General features: G+C 35.0%; 1 protein-coding gene across 1 annotated transcript in view; it reads right to left on the bottom strand.

The window, feature by feature from the left end:
• Positions 1-24,345, bottom strand: part of LOC149070540 (uncharacterized) — a 157,965-nt gene that overhangs the window by 31,139 nt on the left and 102,481 nt on the right. Inside the window, exons 6-10 of the mRNA XM_089249147.1 lie at positions 18,378-18,566; positions 9,727-9,786; positions 8,608-8,793; positions 2,064-2,411; positions 78-275 (exon numbers count right to left, since the gene is read on the bottom strand). Of these exons, the coding sequence (XP_089105273.1) occupies positions 78-275; positions 2,064-2,411; positions 8,608-8,793; positions 9,727-9,786; positions 18,378-18,566 (981 nt within the window). The remainder of the gene's footprint in view (positions 1-77; positions 276-2,063; positions 2,412-8,607; positions 8,794-9,726; positions 9,787-18,377; positions 18,567-24,345) is intronic.

Raw genomic sequence — 24,345 nt, 5'->3', positions numbered from 1 at the left:
GGCCAAGAATTTCGATAAAATTTGGTTGCTTTTTTTTCTCTTTTACTGTGACTTGAGTATTACAAATGTTCACTTACCACATTCGAAACGTGGGCAGCACCTGCCCATTTCTCGTACGACTTTGCAGACTTTGAAACCTTTGGGTCTTATCAAAGTGCATTCCACTATGTCACAGTGCACTACGCTGCTGTTGCAACTGCAGTTCATTCTGCACGGGTCATTCGAGGGTACAACTTCCCCACTTGTGTAAGTTGAATTCATGTGACGACATATCCCTGGAGAAAAAGTGAATTTTTATATTTGTTGTATTGACTCACATTGTCAATATGAACAGTTTAATGCTAATATCGCTTCAATGGCGTCGTTGTAGTTTCTGCATGCCTGTCTTGAGCCGTCGGCATTTTGCATGGATGAAATCCAGCTGCGAAGTACGTTCCATAAGAATTCAGAGTAAAATCATAAAAATCACACAAGAAATACGGGTACAGTAAAAATAATTTATCCCTTTTTTCAAAATATCTTCCCTCAGATATAATAATCCCTCAGATATAATGTAACTGTCCCATCTTTCAGTACTTTTCTCAAAGCAAGTCAAGAAGGCTTTTTCTGCAAGCTGCCCTCCCATTGAGCCCCATTCCCAAACCTAAAATATTCAACAGTTCACGGCACTTTCTCGATATGTGTTGCCACGAACTTTTGAAAACTGAAACAAATGTAAACGCAATATGAAAATTTTCCCACAACCCCCCGTACAATTTATATCTCGCAGACTTTTCCACTTGCTTTGAAAATTGGATTGGATGATGGAATCATTGCCTATGATCTGAGGAAAAAGATACTTTTTTCAAAAAGAATAAATTATTTTTTGCTGTAACTACTGTATATTTCTGGATTTTTTATAATTTTAGTCTAAGTTCTTATGGGACGCACGTTGTACTTTCCACCTCATACTAACAAGAAAACAATCCCAAGGTGACGTCTTCGAAAAATTTGAACAAGTTACCACTGATTCTACTCATTTAAATGTACACAAAAATAAAATAAAAATTCCACGGAATTGTTATTGGTCACTCAAAAAATTGTAAATATTAATATTTCGAATGCCAATACAGGCCAAGAATGAATTTCAAAATCCCGCACCCGCTAGAGCATTAGACTGACGTTATTCAAACAGCACATGATCAGGTTCTGGTGTAGCCACTAGAAATAGCTTATTCCTTATAAGCTATAAGAAATAATTCTTATCCGAGTGGTCTTAGGTTCAGGTACAGCACAAGCAAAGGAAATAAAAAAAAATGGGGTAGACTTTGTCATAGACACGGCCGCAAGTTTTGACGTGAATACGTTTTTTATGACTTCAATCACGTGGTAGGTATTGACGTAATGAAATTCTGTCATTATCATCGGCTTTGTCTTTGGAATAGTTAATAAATGATAACAATGTCGTCTATTTCTGTTGTGAACTGCTCGAGATATAGCGGAAAACCACGGCTGGCCTGGTGCCCAGACAGTAAGAACTATTAGTAACGGAGTGATATATCATTGAATACACCTTTGCAATGTGCATCTGACGATACCATTGCTTTCAACTTGCGTTGCGTACTTTTTGGGATTTTCGTCAAACATTTCGTCACGCAACTTTTTGCGAATGCCCTGAGTATATATATCGTCAGATTATTATTATTTTTTTCCTTCTTTAAATACAGAAGCTGGAGGAGATGAAGGAAAGAAAATATAAAAAGAAACTTTTCATAGATATCCCCAAGAAGCGTGAAAGGCAATGAATAGTCAACTGTTGTCATTTTTAATAATTTTTTGTGGCTTCAATAATTGCACTCCGCCTCTAATTCTTTTGTTTTCTGTGTTTCTGGGTGAGATGAATGTATATGAGTTTTTTTTCAAAATTTTTTGGGGACACCTTTGGACCATTTTCTTGTAAGTGGAACGGCACGCACTTAGTCAGAAACTCGTTAGCGTAAAACCTCCGATTGGAGAAAAACCGAACAATAATATTTGTTATAATAAGCTAATTATTTTTAATATTTGTTCAAGTGCTTTCTCACCTTCTCCCGGAACGGGCCTGCCGAAATGTGGTCGAGCTGTTGTATTTCTGTCGAAAGGAATTGTGAACACAGAATGCTCGGGGACATCCGTTATTTTTGGAACTCGTGATCTCATGGGGGTTCCGGTGGATCCCTTAGCGGGAGAATCGTCTTCGTCCTCGGTTTCTGGGGCCGTTTCATTCTTGTCGTGTATGTCAACTGCATAGAACAAGCCGCTCGTCGTACTTCCAGCCACGGTAGGTCGCGGTTCTTCTGTTGTCGTTTCTTCGTCGAAAATTACGGATGCAGTCGAAATACCTTCGATCTCACTTTTGATTGTGAAGTCGAAGAACGAAGTATCCGTCGAAGCTGAAAGAGGAGAAGAAAAGATTACGAAATGAGAATGAAATTAACGAATGCACTGGGTCTAGTGCATTCGGGTAATATGGAATACCACTTTTATTTTTCGATTATTTCAATGTGAAACATGTTAGACATCTGAAACCTGTATTTCTATAAAACTCGATTTCTTGTCTTTGTACTGACAAGTTTATTGCATTTAAAAACAAATATTATAACTAAGAGAAGAGGCATTTAAAAAGTCATTTTCGTGGGGTAATACGGAATAGTCGGGTAATATGGAATATGGGTTTCTAAATAAACAAAAATAATTCGAATTGATCAAAAACCAGATATAATGAGTCTATGACAATGGAAAATGAAAATTTCATCATTCGTTTTTGTAGTTGATGATGCGATGGTGTCATAGCATATTTACAAGAGTCACAAATGCAATCTCCCTATTCTGCCCCAAAAGAGTCAAGGTGGCTCACAGAGAACCGGACACATTATTTCTAGACCCCTCTTTCTTCTTTTATCTCACTAAACTTTCCATCTTGAAGAGATATTTTAGCCCAACTCAGATAATACTTATAAACACCATTTTCCCATATTATCCGACACACCATCTTTGAAAAAAAATAGCGATCCATCTAACCGGAGAGAATCACAAGCTAAAAATGAGCACAGCACAATAAAATACAACAGTTGTGATGTACATTGTGTTTAGTTCAAATTATTGCGAACATTGCCTATATAGTCAATAAACATCTTTGAAAATTTTCCTAAGTTTCTGGAAGTGGAAAAACATATATTTCCTATACCAGCCGTAATGATGGTGGAAATCGAGTGACACTGACTTTTTTATAGTATGATGCAGACATTTTGAAGATGTTTAACACTATTCCACTTGGAGGCCATATCTGAAGGCAGAGAAAACCTGGTATTTCATATTACCCGGATATATGTCTAATACATGTCTCTCCTAATATATATGTTTCATTTCCAAAATAGTCACCGTCATTAAAAATGGTGTTTAATGTCGAGTGAAAAGAAATTTAAAAATTAAAAACTTTTGATTAACATGGAAACAATTTTTAAATGTATAGAACGATGAATATATGTATAGACAGCAATGTCATGATCATTAAATAACTGTTTTTACTGCATTTAATAACGCCGCGGTCATTCCATTTGCAATGAGAACTACTTAGACGGAGAATTTCAGTTTGTATTCAATTCCCGAACGACTTTTATTTCATGCCTCTGATAGGTTAGTTCGCTAAAGCGGTTTGAGGAGTAATTGGTGTTGCCTTGACGTCTCTATCTTCCACGAATCGAATCGACACTTCTGTGTAAAAGAAGATTCTGTCAAAAACGTAGAAGGTTTTCAAGAGGTGTCACGACCCCTGAAGTCGGTTATTTCGAAAATACTTTTATAAATATTTCAATCAAATGCAAAAAATTGTGTGTCTAACGGTTGATTTGGTCTTTCACGAAAATACAAAGAGAAGTTGTAATAGATTATAGTGTAGGTGTGTACGGTAAAAACACTTCAAATGCAATTTTCTCGGATTGCAAGTTATTGAGCATCAAAATTTCTTCTTCAGATATGGCAAATTTTGCAGAAATGTTTATTTGACATGCGTTAGTAAAACGAACCTCGAACTTGGATATCTGACTATTCGTTAGAATTTCATGAATTTTTAAATTTTGAAAAATATATGACTTTCAAAAATTTTAATATATTCAAAATTTTTTTAAATACTTCCCATTGGCCAATTGCTAAATCCGAAGTTCTTTTTACTAACTCGTCTCAAATAAAAATTTCTGCAAAATTAGAGAATTTTTGATATAGTAGGTTTTTAAGGAGTATCACGATCCTTTTCAAATCGAATTTTTAAAAATGACTAAAAAATATTTCATTCAATTGCAAATAAAATGCTAAAAATTTCGTGTCAATTGGTTAATATGTTTTTTTTTTCAAAACAAAAAGAAAGGTGTAATGAATTATAGTGCAAATGTATACAAGAAAAAACTTTTGGTTTTCTGAGATTGCAGAGTTTTAAATTTATCCGTAAGATAAAAAAAATAAAAACTTCTGCACTTTTTTAAAATACTGAATTTTTGCGGAAATGTTTATTCAACACGTGTTAGTAAAATGGACCTCTGATTTAGCAATTGACTAATGAGAAGTATTTAAAAAAAATGTTGAGTTTAGAGATTTTTTGAAATTTATATATTTTTTCAAATTTTAAAAATTCATAAAATTCTAACGAATGATCAGATAGCCAAGTCCGAAGTGCATTTTACTAACACATGTCGATAAAACATTTGTGCAAAATTTCATAATTTTTGGTGCAATAGTTTTTTTTAATCTTACGGGTTAAACTCTGCAACCTGAAAATCTCTGAAATCTTTGACCACGTTCAAAGTGTTTTTTTTTCTTGTATACATTTGCACTATAATTCATTACTTCTTCATTTTATTTTGGAAAAAAAATTAACCAATTGCCACGAAATTTTTAGCATTTTATTTGCAATTGAATGAAATATTTTTGAACCATTTTCGAAAAATCGACTTCATTGACACCACTTAAATTATGCAATCTCGAAACGTGGCTTGGCATAATACTGCCCTGGAAGGAGGTCTTCTTGTACTATTTCCTAACACAGCAACTTTCTTCTTTGATTTTTTTATGAGGGATTGAAAATACTACTTGGAAAATTTCAAATCGAAAGTGACAAAACTGATTACTAACCTTCAGCTTTTTTAGGTTTATTCATACCACGCACGTAAATGAATCATTGCATCACGAAATCAGACCGGAGGCACACGCACACATCGGAATTCACATCAGGATTTGAGAAGGCCCACACTGAAAATAACACGACGATTTTTTTTTTCTTTTCATCATATTTTCACCCGGTTTTCTGCATTATTTTTACAAGTGTTAACCCTTTCACTCCCACCGGGACATAAATGTCCCATACAGGTTCAAAAATTGGTAGTGAAAGGGTTATCATGATTACCGAAATTATGTAAAAAATAAATCGAAACTTTTCCCAATTGCTCTCTATAGAAAGTTATTTTATAGATTTCGGGAATAGAATTTCCTCTATTGAGAAACTGCCCAAATTTCACATTTGAACATGAAAACGTTATGAGAATGAATACCGTGTCTTTATTTTGACTTAACAGCTCTGAGCATCTTCTGAAGACATCGTTGTCATTGTTACTTTCTGACCACAACTGGAGAACTTAAATCATATATAACTGGCTTCTTATAAATATTCTAAAATACTAAAATTGTTACTTCGTTTCATCTAAAAAATATCTGGAGATTAATCACTTTCTACTTCACCTTAAATGCCCACTAGATCAATGTTCTACATTAATTTTTCCGCTGACGGAATTTTCCCAATTCATATAACTTAGTACATAATTTTAAATTTTATTTGAAAATATTATACTGCCTTTATATTGTTTTTATTCATGTCTCAGCCATCAGAAGGTCTGCGAATTATTTCGCTCATTTATTTGTTTTTTTGTGCCCCAATCAACAAATTATTTCTCCAATTCATATTTTCTACTTATTTTTTCCAGGTCTGCAAATATTTCCTTAAATTTATATATATTTTGTTGGAACGCAATTTATTTATCCTATTTATTTTTTTCTGCTGATTATTTTTTCCACATTTTTTTGGTTGGCAAATTATGTCTCCCGTTTATTTACATTTTGCAGCGATCGGAAAATAATTTCTCCCATTTGTTTATATTTTGCAATTACACAAATTATTTCTCATTTATATTTTTTTCTCGCCTGCCCCCAAATAATTTCTCCCATTAGTTTCTCCTGTTTATTTTTTGACGATCCACAAATTATTTCTCCTCTTTCCACCGGTCCGTAAGATTTTTCAACCACTTTCTTTACCAGTTCACAGCTGTAAAAATGTTGAAGAGCACCTAACTAGATCATTTTTTTTATCATTCCTTGAGAATGTTTTCCTAGAAGTGTTATTTCTTCCATATAGTTAGGATCCAATTTAACCATTTAAGCTGTTTTAAAAAATGTTTTTTGATCCGCATTATAACTGCCACGTTGGAAATAAAAGCGTGTTAAGAACCTGAGATATTTAGGGTGACCGAAATTAAAGCAGATCAAGTTTGACGAGATATCTTGGGATCGCTTAATGCTGATAAGAAGGTCTTCTCCAAAATGAGATGTCTCCAAATCAATTGCGACAATTACGACAATTTTGGCTTCACCAAGAAAGAAAAAAGAGACTGTCCATTACTTTCCAAGTCTGATCCGTCACCATTCAGGAAATAAATTCATGATTGTTATATGAAGAAATTAGTGACTACGTCAGCGTCACGATAACCTATCAAATTTTACATATTTTTTTCTCATCTATTACCTCGTTTCTAGAGATATGCCATGTTTGAAAATTACATGGACATTACTGTTTATATTCGGATTCCTCGAGATTTACCGGAAACCTGTGCATTTTCATTCCGCTTCAAAGTTGCCGTGCGATGTGCCTCTGTCCGATGTCGATCCGCAACCTGATAAAACTCGAAAGGGAGGGAAAACTTCAATAGTATGGGATTAGTATTTCATAATATGTCATACAGGGTGAACGTTATATATTCCGACAAATGAAAGGAGGGGATACATGAGCTCAAGTGGAATCCCAAACACCCTACGAACCCTGTCCTATTTCGAACTTTTTCGGGTTATGGTGAATAATCGATTATGGAACAAAAAAAATGCGTCAAGTATGGAAAAACATGAATTAGTGAAGTTTCTGAAAGATCTGCACAAAAGCTGAGCTCATATTTGGAAAGAGCAGAAAAAATCGTGTAAGATGACACTAATTCCATCAGAATATCAGGATTTAATGGCGAGCTATAAGCGCTGAAAGATTGGCAAAGTTCAAAATCAAATTGTCGCTAAAATTCTCGTCGATTCCGGAAACACTCTTATACAAATAGAAATACATAAATAAAAATGCAAATACAAATAGCTACGACCGGCCAAATTTACCAAAAACTTGTTCATTGCACCAGCTTTCGAAAGAATTCCCTATAAACCATATCTGTAATATAGTTCAGGAGAAATTCATCCCTTTTTGTTCGCAATACATCATTCAAATCAGCTTTTGTTGAGGTAGATATTCGACGAAAATCCAGAATTGGTGGTTATAGATTTTGGCAACTATTTGATTTGTCATAGAATATCATATAAGGTAACACTACCTGTATCCACCGGATATCCGTATTTAATGTGGAGCTACAAGTGCTGAGAGATTGTTGAAGTGGGAAATCGAAGTGTCGCCAAAACCTATTAAAATTACTTCGAAAAACTCAGATTTCAGTGATGTATTGCAAACAAAAGACTAAATTTCTCCTGAGCCAAAACACCTTTGTTGTAGATTCTTTTGAAAGATAGTGGAATGGACAAGTTTTTGGCAAATTTGACAGATTGTAGCTATAGAAGGGTGTTTGGGTGATTGGCGATGAAAAATGTTTACGATAATTCGATTTTGAACTTCGCTAATCTTTTAGTGCTTGTAGCTCGACATTAAATCTAGATATTTCAATGATATTGGTGTCACCTCTTAAAGGATTTTTTCTGTTTGCATGTAGGTCTTTTAGAACCTTTAAAAATTCGGGGTTTTTTTCTAGTCTTGACGCTTTCCCCACGTAATCGATTATCCGCCATAACTCGAAAACGGTTCGATATAGGACAGGGTTGGGGGGGGGGGGGGTTTCATGTTCCACTTGGGCTCGTCTATCACCCCCCCCCCTTTCGTTTGGCAGAACATGTCACGCCCACCCTGTACAATTTCGCATTTTATCACTAACTTCTTCTTTGAGTACTAAATAAAATTTTAAGAAATCACATTGGTTTCAAAAACTGGTGTTCAATTCTTCGTGTGTTCTCCAAAAAAAAATCTACCCATCTGCCACTCATATTCCTGTGACTGACAAAATATTCGCACGGAAACTGATACATCAAAACCATTAACCTAATAAATTTCCAAGTTTCTTAGACATTCGTATAAAATAACGTATCTCTTCCATTTTTCGAATTGAAAAATTCCTCAATTTAAATTCCGTGTAAATTGTTTTTTCCTGGTGTAGTTCATACACAGATACCAGACACTGATAGAGCTCAAGAAAGCGATTATTAAGACGTGAAGATTGAAATTTGACATACGACATTCGTATTTGTCCGGGCAGCACTGGTTCTTCTTCGATTGACTCGGAATACAATCGTCTCTCGGCGGTTTGCACTCCTCCACTGCGCAAACGATTTCATGTTTCATGCAGTAGCAATGTTCACATGGGCTGATCGATTCCACTTGTGCTCCGTCCGGATAATGGATTCCCTCAAATTCGCAACCTGAAAAAATACGTTCGAGAGTAAATGACTGTTTTATAATTAATAGCATAACTTTAAAGTTATTATTTCATTTCGTCATTTAAATCCGGGGTCCACGGCCTACATCCCGCGGCCTAATGCGGCCTGCCAAGAAGTTCCATCCGGACCGCGAAAAGTGCTCCGATATAAAAGTATCAATACACACAGCATTTTAGTTCCTAGGCTGACCATATTTCTTTCATAAGAATGCGGGAAATCGGGGTCTATGCTGGATATCGTTAATTATCTCAAAAAATTGGCAAAGACAAGTAAAGTTGCCAATTGCACCCAATAAAAATTGTCATGCGCAAGTAAAGCAACCAATTACAGCCAAAAGAATTTGTCAGAGGCAATGAATGAATAAACGTCAGAATTTTACCACCTGTCCGGACTTATCCCGCTGCAATTGTTTGAGGCAAGTGAAGTTGCCAAATACATACAAAAAAAAAATAATTCTAAAGGCAATTTAAGCATCTTTTATTTTATTTTCCAAAAAATGCAAGCATATTTTTTCATAAGTGTGCCATGCCCAATGCAAAATTCAGTATTCATATAAACTTTTTCAATCCTTCCCATTGTCAAAAAATTTAAAAAGTGAAAAAATATCCTCGAAATGACAAAAAATGCCCCAAAACGAAAAGAAATCCTCTAACAGTGAAAAAAGCAGAAAAATGCAACATATGCAAAAAACAATTGCAAATGTCATCAATATCCGGCCCCTGGTAATGACTTTTAGATAGGAAGAGGATGAATTCATAGAAATATGATCGGCATAATTTACAACAAAAACTATCTCTGTTGTATTAGTTGGTGATTATTCAATCAAAATTATTCATAATATGCATAATTTTTTATGATTGAATAATCATGATTAATAAATTTAACAGATAAATGTTCTTATATATTGGTACTTACCTTCTGGTTTTCCAGAATCGAGCAGTACTCCAGGTGGCAAAGTCGTTGCAGCTAATTCACCTGAAAATTATCATCGATTAAATATCGAAATTTTTTTCATTCATTAATTATTTTTAGTTCATTAGTAATATACTAAGTAATCTGTCACTTGAGCGTCTATATCTGAAACAGAAGAATCAAGTTTAGACGCATAACAACAGATGGCAGCACTAAACATTCCTCACACAATTTTTGAAATTACAAATTTTGGTGCTGCCATCTATTAGTGCAAAATTGAAACCAGGAAGACTCGCAACATAAAAAGAAAATTTTGCGCAATCTCTGATTGAAGGAATACAAAACCGATGTATTAGTATGAATACTTAATATTTTTATTGATTCGGTGTTGAAGTTCCGCAGATGAAATAACTTTATTCCTATACCAACTTAGAAAACTATTCAAATGATTTAAAATTTGAGTTGAAAATTTGCGAGGCATAAGATCCTGCGCATCCCTACGTACGAAAACACTACAGAACATAATTAGGCAAACATTTCAATACATAGTAATTATGTGCTTCATACCTTGCAGACAATTGAAGAAATTCTCAGTCAAAAGAAATTAGTAAGATGGGCTGATTGCACATAAATTCGTAAATAGTTTAACAATAATTAATAAAATTTCAAATATAGTAATTGGTATGTTTGAATGCGATTTGCAAAAGAGTTACTTTCACGGAGAAGGTTTTTTGTTAGTAGGAAATTTTTTTTCCTGATTTTTGTTGATAGAGGGTGCTACATGGAAGTAAATGTCAGAATTCTGGACCTAAACCTTTCTTCAATCTCTTCTGTGTCCGAAAATTTCATAAAACTTCAGCGTGCTATTCGTGGCTGAGAAACGCAACTTTAACATTAGTTTAAAGATTAGATGTCCAGAATTTTGAAGTATAGAAAAAACTATTCCATTGAAGGAAAAATTCAAATATATATCTGTTACGGTAAATGTGATAAATCGGTTATTATGCATACTTACCAATCCTCTTGGTAAGTTTGATAAATTTATCGCTTTAACCAGCGAATATGCATAATAAATAAGCGTCATTGGTAAATTTGATGAGTACCAAAGAAACTATCACTTTTACCGATGATTATGCATAATAACCGAGTGTCGTTGGTAAATTTGATATACTTGAAATTTACCGCCTTTATCTGTGATTATGTATAATACTCTGGTGTAATTGGTGAAGCACCAGAGTGGCGTGGTGGTGAGATGCTCGTCCACCACCGTGAAGGTTGCTGTCACGGTCCCAGATTCAAACCCGGGGAAGAATATAGATAAGATATTTTCCCCTAACGAGTAATGGCAGTAAATTGCAATATAGCGATTTGGCCAGGTTTGGTGAAGCAGCCTAATTTGTTAATTTGATAAATATGAAAATATTTCAAATGAATCTAGTATGTGTGATGAATATAGTCAGTCTCTCTCATATAATAATAAAAAAACGATCGTACACTGATATAATGACATAAATACATGTATAGCTTTTCTTATGGTATGATTTATCATGTTTACCAACGACGCGACGTTGGGTATAATGTATAATTACTGGTAAAAGTGATAGTTTTTTAGTAGTTGTTCGCCCACAAATCTGCCTGCCCTTCCTGACCAAAATCACTATGTTTAGGCATGATGAAAATGCATTGAGCGCAAAGATTTCCAGTGTACGAATGAGCATGATCTTTCATACGTACTTGGTGTGCTGTTAAGAATTTTCTTTCTAAAACAGCAAAATGATCCTCCGAGAACAAAGAAGCGGCCACTGAGAATGCACAAAATATTTTTTTTTCAAAAAGAAAGGAAATGAAAGATGAATTCATTTTAATTGCATACTATATCACCGGAAAACTTCGTACAGATTAAAATTTTCGGTCATAAAAATGACCAAAAAATTATCTATTGCTTGAAAATTCCAAAAATATGACAAATAGCTCAAATATGTCCAGAATGTGACTTATAAAAAAATAGGGCACGTCATAAAATTTTGAGCTTAAGTGATGATTATAGTCGTACCCCGATATAATGATACGAAATTTTACGATCATACCCCGGAATAATGATATAATACATATATGAATTATCATGTCAATCGAATTATCGTCATACTGTACGTCGTAATGTGATGAATAATCGTCATATTGTACGTCGTAATGTGATGAATAATCGTCATATTGTACGTCGTAATGTGATGAATAATCGTCATATTGTACGTCGTAATGTGATGAATAATCGTCATAATGTACGTCGTAATGTGATTAATAATCGTCATATTGTACGCCGTAATGTGATGAATAATCGTCATATTGTACGCCGTAATGTGATGAATAATCGTCATATTGTACGATTTATCATGTTTACCAAAGACTCGACGCTTGTACATAATCACTGGTAAAAATGATTAATTTAGAGAAGTTTATCAAATTTACCAACGATGATTGGGCAGTATGCATAATTACCGGTGATTGTAATAAATAACAAAGTGATTAATTCAGGGAAATTCATCAAACTTACATGCAAAAAAATGCTTGGTAAGTATGCATAATAACCACATTTATCACATTTACCGTAACGTATCGATTGTATTCTTTTATTCTGAGTCAAAATAGATGATTATAATGTAAATAGGTTTTCTGAACCGGACACGGAAGATTTAAAATGAAAATAACAAATAAATATGGTAACGCAACATCGAACAGTTATTAAGAAAAACGAAAAGGAGAAAATATTCAATAAAACAGTCGATTTACAACGAGAGTGAGTCTCTCAATTTTCCAGGTCCTTGAACTCAGAAATTCACACGCTTTGGTGCCGTTACCACCGTTTTTTACACCATTCAAGAAAAAAAGAGAGAAAAGTATAAAATCTCATCAATCGAAAGTAACGTAAGAAAATGATAAAACAACAACACAAAAATCACAACTCCCGTTTCCATCACCATTTCATACACGTTATTTCAGGCCATTTTTTTCACCTATAACATTAGATTTCTCTCTCTCTCTCTCTAGACACAGTTCTATGATTTCTTTAAATAGCTGTGTCCGGAGAAGCCTCGTGGGAAATAGAAGAAAAAAAGAACTTTCATATACGTATATTTCACACAATATATTTTTTTTTCTTCTATCGAGAATATGTGTTATAAAACGCTATAAAAGCGTAATTCACTATGAAGCTAACCGGAACCGTACATTATGAGGAGAAGGTGATGATGATAATAGCCAGAAGGTAGTAGATAGAAAAATGATGCTGCTCATATGAAAAATGATTCCGATGCGATATTTTTCGGACGTATATATACGCGGAAGTATTTTTTCCACGATCACATTCTATTTTCCATATGAAATCACCTTTTTTTTCCCCCCTTTTCTTTTTTCAGTCTGATTTTCTTCTCGTCATAATTTTCTATTTCTGTGTTTAGTGATCTGTGCGAAAAGGAGTGAGATTATTATTTTTTTCTTACTTATCTCTGTTTTAGCAATTACATAATATTAGATAACTTTTTTCTTTTTTTCCAGGGAAAAAGGTGACAAAAATGTTTTTCCTTTCACCCGTGAAAATGTCGCCCAGAAATATTAGAAATCTATTCAGGAAGTGACTGTGGGAAGCGAACATAAAAAAAAAAAAATTACGTCACATACACACGATATAATGGAATTAAGTATGGAATAGTATCCCAAGTATTGATATTGGAGACACATAAAGATATTTGGGTAGAGGTCGACTTCCTTATTATAGATCTTTGTTCAAATTTCATGTCAAGTGAGATAGGATTCACCCGAAAATACCCGGTACATCAGCTTTTCTCAACCTAGAGTACACAGGCAGACTTCATAACTTACTTCTAATTGAATTTAAAGCTATTCAATTGTTGTAATTGATCTTACCAATTTATATCCTTCTGGATTCAAATATAAATTAGACCGTCCCTTATGGTAGACTCGTATACAGTAGACTCGATTATCCAGCCGTGTGCTAATCTGGCCCGTCCGGCATTTTTTGGCGGGTTTTCTTCGGGTATATAAAAGGAAAGCATGTCACTACATGTTTTTGTAGTGTTTATATAATTTAAATGGGCTTTTTCAATTGACTTCCAATAATCCAGTGATTTCGATAATCTGGCACACCTTGGTCTGATATGTGCCGCATTACTGAATCTCAAATGCGGGAAATTGCGATCCTAAGTACGGGATAGCACTTGATGTAGCCAAAAAAAAAAACCGCAAATTATTGGTAAAATCACTGAAGGGTGAGCAAAGAAAGGGCAGTGGCAAGTCGAAGTAAATAAAAATGTAATCCACAAAAAAACATTTACCCTGACTGATTGCACATATTTCGGGGTCGCGACTGAAAATGATTAAGAGTCCCTACCATACGTGAAAACGAAGTACATGTAGGCCTACTACATGAGGATAAAGATGGGAAAAAGTCAAATCATTTTTCAAATTCAAAATTTTATTTTCATTCCAATTTCATTTTCTATGAAAAATCTAGATGCGTGACTTAGGTACTACCATGCTGAAAGCAATTGGAGTTCATTTTAAAATACTTTTGTATATTCTGGAAGTTATTTGCAGTTTTTAATATGCTTTATATTGTTTGAAGGGTTTTTTTTTTGTCAATGTCCTTATTCCAGTCACCCAATCAAAGTTTTGATTTCCTTTTGCGATATGATTTTATGCAATTTTCAGTTGTTCGTTATTGAATCATAGTTCATTGCACTTTGATTTTCAATTTATTCACTTGATTTTTTTCGATTTACATAACTTTCGTGATGATGCATTATATGTAATCTTTGAAATCTCAATAAATTTTATTGCTCTTTCTCAATTTCTCCAACCCCATCTCGTCTGACCGGGGAACTAATAATGTAAAAATTATGTATGTTTGTTATTTTTTCTTTTTTGACTCAAAATAGTGTTCCGGACTCTGCCACGAAGATAGGCTGGAAGAGATCTCGACAACGGGATGAGGGGCGTTCGTTCATTCATTGCTCTCTCTCCAATAAATTCTACACACCTCTCTCGGCATTCTACTGCTTTCTCAGCGGATATCATCAGATGAAGTCGTATGTTCTCCGGTATGGGTCGAATACGTCACAGGCATCTCAATAAATTCTGGCTTCGGCTGAGATGTTCGGGTCCCCCCTGATGAATAAATAAAAAATGGGTCTACGGGGCTCCGCCATAAAAATAATACGCCACAAAGGGCTCCTAGACTCAAAGAAGGTTGAGAACCGCTGTGTTAGAGTATTGAAGAACTTGAAATAATATTTTTTGAATTCTTATAGAATTTTATAATAAATCATACTGGCCAGCCAACTTTTTTTTTTTTTTGCCCGTTTTTGAAGAGTTTGCCTATCACTGGCCCAAAGATTCCAGATAATCCATTCATTCGAAGGTTTTCAACAGCTAGCTGATGCGAAGATGAATTCAGAAAAGAAAGAAGATCCAGCTGTTCTTGCAGGAAATCGAAACCACGCCCTCTCACTTGCCAAGTAAGCGCCCTAGCCTGCAAAGGCAACGATTCCCAATCTGTCCTTAGAGCTCGTGTGCGCTGAACAGGACCATTCATGGACCACTTATCGCTATCCATTCCAATGTTTTCAACAGCTGGCTGAGTTTTGCCCTGAAATAGGTGTGACCGTCCATGAACGATCCCGTTTAGCACACACACACGAGTTCTAAGGAAAGATTGAGAATTGATACCTTGTCTAGTGCGCTCACCCGGCAAGTGAGAGGACGTGGGTTCGATTCCCGCAAGGGCAATTGCATTTTCTTTCTTTTTCCTGAATTCATCTTCGCATCAGCCAGCTGTTGAAAACCTTCGTATGGATAGCGAAGAGCGACATTATCCTTGGATAAATTGGTTGTATCGATAAATGTAAGAATTATATACATATATATTTTTTACGATTAAATACTGGCCCCGTGAGTATCATTCCATATAATCAAGAAAAATATTTTTCTCTCTCACGTCTAATGATAATCTAGATTTATCGTTCTTCATTTCCATGACATGGACCACAGGTATAATTCAACTTGGAAGTGAAAAACAAAAAAAACAAATCCCGCGATTATCTTAAAAGATGCATTATAAAAATCTCAAATGTGATAAACAATTTCGTTTATAGCATCTTCTCTGTTTCGTCGTCTACGTAATATATTGCCAGCACCTAAACAGTATTTTTCTTTTGTCCGATTTATCATCTAAACAAGAAAAAAAAATTATCGTTTCCGACGTCGTGTGTCCATTAAAAAGACATAAAAAATAGGGGGGGTTTTGAGTAGATAACGAGATCGAATATTATTTATGGTTTTCTATTTGTGATACAAATTGGCGGTCGTGTTTTTCGTATGATGACAGTCCAAGAACGTGTTTCTAAGTAAAAAAAGAAGGGGGGTCATCATCAGCGATAACAGTGACTATTCAGAGATTTGAGTATAAAGTTAACGACATTCCTATAGTTGCGTTGGTTCGACGTTCTCACTAATCCTCAGTCGCAAAACACTGTTTTATTTTCTTTACGTGTTATCTGTTTTGCGTTTTCTTAAGGATAATAAACATTCGCTTAAAGTGGGGAATAAACTGACATTGAATACTAATTACAGTAATTTCCGGTGAATAAGCCGCACCCAGAAAAATATTAGTTTTCGTAGAAAAACGGTGACTCTGTATACGCCACACGTAATTCTGAGAGTAAAAAGACAGCCTATAAGCTCTCAAATTGAATTTATTTCTTTTCTCGTCACAATTACCCATATACAGAGTTGTCAGAAAGTCCTTACCCAGGCCTTTTTCTATCTCAATCATTGGTCGTAGGCCAAAAACTTCTAATTGCAAAGGTGCTTTAAATAAAGTTTATATTAATATTTTGGCACATTTGTGTAAACAAGCTGTCATTTGACAAATTTAAGAAATCTAACTTTTTATATGTTCAACGGAGCCCTATAGCAGGCATGGGGAAAATCCCAGGCGCCAGGTCACTATGCTGACTAAAAAATTGGTATTTCTTTGTGTAGTTACTAAATTGCAGACAAAAAGCAACACAAAATGTTTGGAATTAATAACAGTACATCTGCCAACATGAAAGGGTCGAATTTTCGACCCTTTTTTCCAGGTAAAAATTTTTAGCAACTAAAATGTTTTTTCTGAAGCCTAGATTATTTGGTGATTTGCCCAGTCTGCCCAACAGTCGTATTTAAAAGCGTTACCCGTACGACAAAAAGTGAGTGAGGTATTTCATTTCAAAGTTTGCGATTTTTATTTTCTTTGAAGTTTTGGGTGCTTGGAAGTCATTTTTTTCTCTGAGTCAACAAGAGCCCTCTACCATGCTTTATGCCAAACATAATAGCTCTTGATCTTATGATAAATTCAGGGAAAAAAATTTAGGACAGCCATCTTCAACCTGTTGCTCGTGAGCGCCAATAGTGCTCAATGCTCGTGCCCGATCTCGTGGTCGCAAATACTTCAATTGCATACCCTGCAAAAATTGTAATGAAGGATTACAATTATGCAGATTTCAAGCATACCTATGACCAAGTGTCTGTAAGGGAGTACTCTTTGTCTGATGTATAGGCAGTGCTCGCGACTCGAGAAAGGTTGAAGACCCATGATTTACGACCCAATGTCTACACCATAAATTGTCTTTATGGAACTATATGTTACGACTGTCCTCGTCGTTGCCAAAAAGAGGGTATCAACAATATTCAATAATAATAAAACATACAAATAAAAATTCTAAAGCGCCAGCAGGTGCAGTGCCCACATGTTTTCTCATTGCCATATGTCTGATCATGAGTGGAAAAAACTTGAATGGGGGCATGAGTCAAAAACCAACTTCAAACTGTATAAGACGCGGTTTTATCGCGGTTTAGTGAGAAGCTATCCATTCTTAGAATAAGACAACCATAAGTATTCTTTATGGGCATTGTATAATATTTTATCATGTGTATATATTGTTTATAATTTGTGTTAATTGCATTTTTAATTGGGTTGCTGTTTTTCTTTTTAATATATGACATCCATATTTTTATGGGCATCTTTTTATCAGCCACCTCGTTGGGCATTTTGCCTGTTGTGGCGTTGTATTTGTATTTGTATTATTACGTGAAATGTCATATAACTAACTACATTTTTTACACGCAATTTTTAGTCAATATAGGATACTGATAAATTTCCAAAGTCTTTGATTCAAACCTTTCTTTTCAGTTTTTAATTATAAGATAGTTATGGAAATTAATTAATTTAGTAAAACTGATCCGCGTCATGTATATCATTGGGATCTTGATAAGATGATTATTTTGAAAAAAAGTAATGCTGCGTATTTCATGTAAACACGTAAATAAAGACCGGCATTTCTGAATCAGATTCAGTTCCTTTTGATTCAGCACACACATTATTAGAATCTTCAGTAATAATTTCAAAATATTTCTTGACATATTTTCGAAATAAATTCCTACGAGAGTATTATTTCTATCGATTAATACCATAATCATAAGAAAATCAAAGGATTATTTCTCCAAGCTCGTACTAGAAAATTATTTCGAGCAATTTGTGGAAGTTTTTGTCGAATGTGGTTCACCATGAAAGCTATTTAATAGGTATTTCATATACTCACTGCAGTTGTATCGGCTGGGACAACAACTTCCAGGTCCGTATTCGGGAAAGCATCCGTCGACTTTGAGCTCGCATTCCTGCATGGTACAAACGGAACTGTTTCTAACACAATAGCAAGCTTCGCATGGTTTACCGGGATTGCTGGGTATTCTTGAGCCTTCATGGTAATACCTCCCATCAACGTAACATCCTGAAATTCAAAGAAAAATGTGAAACGTGAGGGAAAGGAATCTTTCCACACATTATAAATATTTTTTCAATCTAAGTTTGTATTTTCTTCTGTATCTTCTTGATTCATAGTTACTTCAAGTAACTCAGTTCAGAATTCATAGTTAGATACAAATACAAAGTCCTAATAGAACCAACGATACCTAGAAAAGTATCCAAAACTGAATTGCTTAATTTCATTAAGACTTGCATACAGTTACCTCAAACTCAAGATTATCAAGATACCGTAATTTCCTTTAACCCTTTGTGGTCCTATGTCGAATTGAGATCGACATCGAAGAAACAGTATTTCGTTGTTTTATAACTGCCCCTTACAATTACAGGAAGGCACCTAGATGTTGATTTTTGTGCTTTTGGGTACCAATAATAATAGCATATAATGTTTTACACACACAAAAGCTTACATGATTGTGGTGGGGGTATAAAGGGGTATAAAGTCTCTCTCTCGCGCGCGCACGCACACGCGCACACACACACACACACACACAGAGTACGAACTCTTAAATACCAATAGAGCAGTGGTTCTTAACCCAAGGTGTGACAAAGCATTTTTGGAGGTGCGAGAAGGGAACCAAAAATTTTAACTTGTTGACTAATTTTTCGAGAAAATAGAAACAGTAAGACGAATTAAATTTACTTTTGGAACTTTTATAAATATGAAACATTTCCACATTTTGGCGCCTCAATATTTTTAGCTTTCCCTTCCCTAAAAAATGTTCCATGCGAAATTCATATTGCAAAAGTCTTTCTTTGCATAAAATATTTTGCAGTTGGTTTATATTCGTACCCAAGTATTACTAGCACGCTGCGCTTAGATTTGATACTGTCGTGAACATGACAAAAAAAATGTCCAAAAGCGGGAAAAAGGGTTAAGAAACACGACAATAAAGTACCAGAAAAACCTCTGCAGTGCAAAGGATTCATAAAGTTCTTTTAACTAAAAGTTTAAGAAATAAAAATTAAAAAAACAATCTTTGGCCTCAGAGGCTGCGGGAGATTTAATTCATTAAAAAATGAATTTTGAATGAATCACATAAGCGACATTCACGTATTTCGTCTGCTTCGATGGGAGGGTTCGGAGAGCTCAATGGGGGGACTTTTGATGACAAGGAGGGAGGGGGGGGGGGTTGGATGATACTTATATCTCCAACCACCCTTCATAAAAATACGAAATATTCTTAATGGCATCTTACTCGGTGTGCTAAAAACGAGGAAAACCTTTCGCTAGTTTGTGGGTACCTGAACCAACATTCTCACTGTTGATAAATCTCTATGGAGCCACTTTAGTCATCTCTAATTGTTCCGCGAATATTTCAAGTGATGTGGAGATGTGTAAGGGCCGCTGAAGTGCTCTAGAAATGTGTCACGTGTCACTTAAGTAATCAGTGAATGTGCCACGGGCCTACTTGAAAGATCTGAAAATGTGCCACAAGTCGCTAGAAGGCTCTGCAATTGTGCCACGGGTAACTTAAGCGATCTGTAAAAATGCGCCGCTAAATTCATTTTTAAAAAATTAGGTTTGAGGCAGAGGGCAGCATCAGATAAAATTGAGCCACATTTGTTCCCCAGCCATGGGATTTATATGGCAGAGAGGGTGGGTTGAAATGAGTTTCCTCGAAAAGAAATTTTGAGTTCTTAACCTTATAAAGGTATATATAAACATATAAAGGTATTTTCTTCCGAAATTATATATTTTTTAAAATATTTTTGCATTCAAAAAATAAATTTTTGATCTTTTGCGGGTAGGGAGAGCCCCATGTCCCCCCTCCTGTTCGTGTCCGTCTCTGATATACGTTAGGAGATGGCGGCAGACCTGACAAGAGAAAAGTGGGTGTCAAAAATGGCAAAAAATCTGCTAAAGTAATACTTGAACAGCCCCTAATTCATTGAGATATGATTTTAGGATGAAAACTCCCTTATGTCACGCATTGTGAAGGAGATGGCCTCACACAGTAGTCAATACGACGAACGAAAGCTATTATTATCACACGAAAATGGGAAAAAGAGAGGTAAGGCCATGGGTGCCATCTTATCATCATTAGCATGATCTCGGGTGTTCACTTTACATAATTTTCGGAGAGTGAAAGAAGGTGAACACATGCACACACACACACTCTATCATTATGTTCACATACATAATTATGGGCCACAAATAACACGCTAGCCATTCATTAAGCTACTGTAAGACTACGAAATTGAATTATTATCGTTTCCTGTGCTGTTCAATCATGTACAAACTGATTCTATCTTTTTGGCGCTTTTGTTTTCTACGCAACGAATAATTTCCTTAACGAAATTCAGTAACCATTTATCGGAATCAAAGAGCACAATCGCAAGAATGGCACAAGTTTTGTGAAGATGATACCCTAATAGACGTGGGTGCACAACCTCCAGCCCACAGACCAAATGTGACCCACAAAGGGGTTCCATCCTGTCCGCGAGAAGTGTTCTGGTAGAAAAGGTATCCAATACGCACAACAATGTAATTTCCTAAGTTCATCATATTTCTTTCATAAAAATACGGTAAATCGTGATCCATCCGGGAAATCACCAATTATCCCAATTAAAAGTTGTCAAAGGAAGGTAAAGTCACCAATTACAGACAAAACAATTTCCAAAGGCAAGTAAAATTGCCAATTATAGCCAAAGAAATTGTCAGAGAGTTTTCCCAAAAAGTGTCAAAGGGGAATGGCTACTGTAACTCGCAACTGAAAATAATGTCATTTATCAATTACCGCGATTAAAAGTTGTAAAAGGCAAGTGAAGTTGCCAATCATGGCCAAAAACGTTGTCAAAGCCAATTAAGTCACCAATTACAGACCAAAAAAAATGCCAAAGGCAATGCCAAATTAAATTTGCCAATTACAGCCAAAAAGCAAGTAAAGTTTCCAATTGTCGCCAAAATTTTTTTAATGGAAGTGAAATTGCTAATTGTGGCCAAAAAATTGCCACCTATCGCTAAAATCGCTGAAATATTACTAATGGTGGCAAATAGAGGGCTAATGTAACTCACAATTAGATACAATGTAATTCAGCAAAAAAAAATGTTTGGCAAATATTTGAAATTGAATATAATCATGATATAATTTACAATCTCAACTTGATTTCAGTGAAAAATAAAAATTCAAGTACGATTTTTTGCAAATGCGGAAAAACGGGACACTTTATGATAACCAGATACCATTGAAATACCCATCGACTGAAGTTTTCTTTCTCCTGGTTCCCCCTCCCTCCCTCCCTCCGTTCTGTCAATCAACTGCCAGTGGGCGGAGTCAGCTTCTATTCAAAGTCTGATATCTAGATGTAGGATTTTTATGCTGTAAAAGCCTATGAAAAATGCTCTATAAAATATGCATTTATGCTCTTTTCCTCAAAAACTTTTTTTTTGAACAAGGTTTTCCCTACAAATTCAGAAGTAATATGCTGCCATCTACAGGTGAAAATACCTAGTCAAGTAGTGTATTTTGCTTTAGAAAAACACAAAATAAATAACAATAACTAATTCTTTTTATTTGATAAAACTCTCAAAATTTCCCACAAACGCTAAAAAAATTATTTAGCTAATTTTCTTCCACGAGTTACCAACACCGATTCAGATGATTAATCTATTTACAGCCACACACCAATGTCGTTGAAAGGCTAATAGTTTTATGATCTAACAATTCAATGTCATTGCTGATTGGTTGCAAAAACCCGAATTTCAGGATTTTTTACCAATCAGCAACGAAGTTTCATTTTTAGTGTACAAAAGTCCTAGCCCCAAGAGCTCTCGTCAGCTGTGGGAACCGCAAAAATTAGTTTGAAACGGGATTGGAACAGCGAGAAAAAAAATTACTTTTTATCGGAAATCATGAAATATGCAAAATATGCCTTAAAATTTTGAAAATATGCTCTATCACGCAAAAATAGCGAAATATGCAAAGGCATAGAGATCCGAGCATTACTAATGTGGGGATAAAGGGGATGTTTTCCGTTTCCCTTCTTCGGTTGTATACGATTATGCTTACAGAATAAATAACAATTAAAGAAAGAGTGACAAATATTAAATAACAAATAAATTCATTCAGCATAAATAACAAAAAACGATAGTTTTTCCTCCCCTCATTAATTTTTATTATCATTATTTTGTATTGGGAGGAAAGCAATTACCAGATCACGAGATCATTAAAAAAATATTCTTTTTGCGAATAGGTGGCATTTTCTGGAAGTTTTAGCGATTTCTACTGTGGCAGTTACAATGCGGATCAGGAAAATTTTAAGAACCGCTTAAAGGGTTAAGTAATGATGATTATCTCACTCGTCGCGTATCACAAGCTTTGTGTGTGTGTGTGTGTGTGTCCCCTTTGTTTTTAATCTGAGAATTCCTGATGAAATGTCTTCGAATTCCAATAATTAGTCAACTGGTCACTCAAAGCTCAATTCAATGTAGAGTTTTTGTTGTTCTTTTTGTAAATCTGTTTCCTTGTTGAATCTTGAAAGGTCATCATCATCCTCTTGAAAAAAATAAAAAAATCCTCTGGTGGTGGTCGTCTTCTCTTCCTCCTTCGTCATTTTCTTTCTGTCTTTTCTTACAGTATCTATTCGGGAAACCGTTTGTTGGAAATAGTGAAAGAAAGAGACTGAAAGTTCTTTTCTTACTTCAATCATGTGAATGGTCACTATTAAACGAGAAGAAAATGACTGTTTTCTAAGCCAACTGATGACAGAGACGGAGCTCAATAGTATCTTAATTATAAAGTTCGATGACCTAAAGGGTACTGCCTATTTAGCCTTTTGTACCCACCGAAGAGTTGGGAAATGTTAGAGTATATACTACTGTGTGTGTGTGTGTATACATAGCTAGTATGAGACTGATGATTATCCTCCTGGAATTCGATCAGCCTCTACGTAATACTAATCGCTATCTCATGTGAGATCTTCATGTCCTATAAAAAGAGCGTTTCTTTTATTGCAAATAAAAACGGTTTCATGTGTTATCTGCTAAACCAGGGGTGCACAACTTTCGACCCGTGGGCCGAATACGGCCCGGTTATGGGTTCCATCCGGCCGTGAAAGTTGTTTCAGTAGAAAAGTATCGATACAATACGATTAATACCTAGGTTGGTCATATTTCTTTCATAAAAATAGGAAATATCGCCAAAAATGTTATCAAGGCAAGTAATAAAGCTGCGTATTACAGCCGAAAAAATTGTCATAGGCAAGTAAAGTTGCATTTATAGCTGAAAATATTGTCAAGGCAAGTAAGGTTGTCATTTACAGTAAAAAATAATTGTCGAAAACAAGGCAAATAAAGTTCCAGTTAGAGAAAAAAAAATTTCAAATATATATGTATACTTATATATACATATTTATCACCAAAAACAAATAAAGTTGACAGCTAACAGCCAAGAAATCTGTCATGGACAAAAAAAGTTGCCATTAGCAACTAATACTTTATTTATTTTTCTGAAATCCAGAAAATAATCAAAAATCTTGATTTCTAAAAATTAGACTGTTTTGTTGAAAATAGCGGGAAAACGGGACATTTTCTCTCTAACTGAAATTAGACGGCCAAAATTTCGAGATTGTAAACGAACAGGTTATATAGCTACTTTTTATATATGCTACTGCCAAAGCCCGAAGTAAGGCCACGATCCCTGGCCAAAGTTCCGTGTGCTGATTCAAGACGGTTTGGTAGGCACCAAATTCTTTTATTCATCGCCAACATGGATATACATAGTAGCCGTATTCGATTAGCTCCA

This window comes from Pholcus phalangioides, unplaced genomic scaffold (assembly GCF_987345545.1).
Source record: "Pholcus phalangioides strain wild (caught in Gottingen) unplaced genomic scaffold, Ppha-v1.0 ptg000021l_1, whole genome shotgun sequence".
NCBI classification, from domain to species: domain Eukaryota; kingdom Metazoa; phylum Arthropoda; class Arachnida; order Araneae; family Pholcidae; genus Pholcus; species Pholcus phalangioides.
The sequence above is the reverse complement of the archived record's forward strand: the minus strand, read 5'-3'. Positions and strand labels throughout refer to the sequence as shown.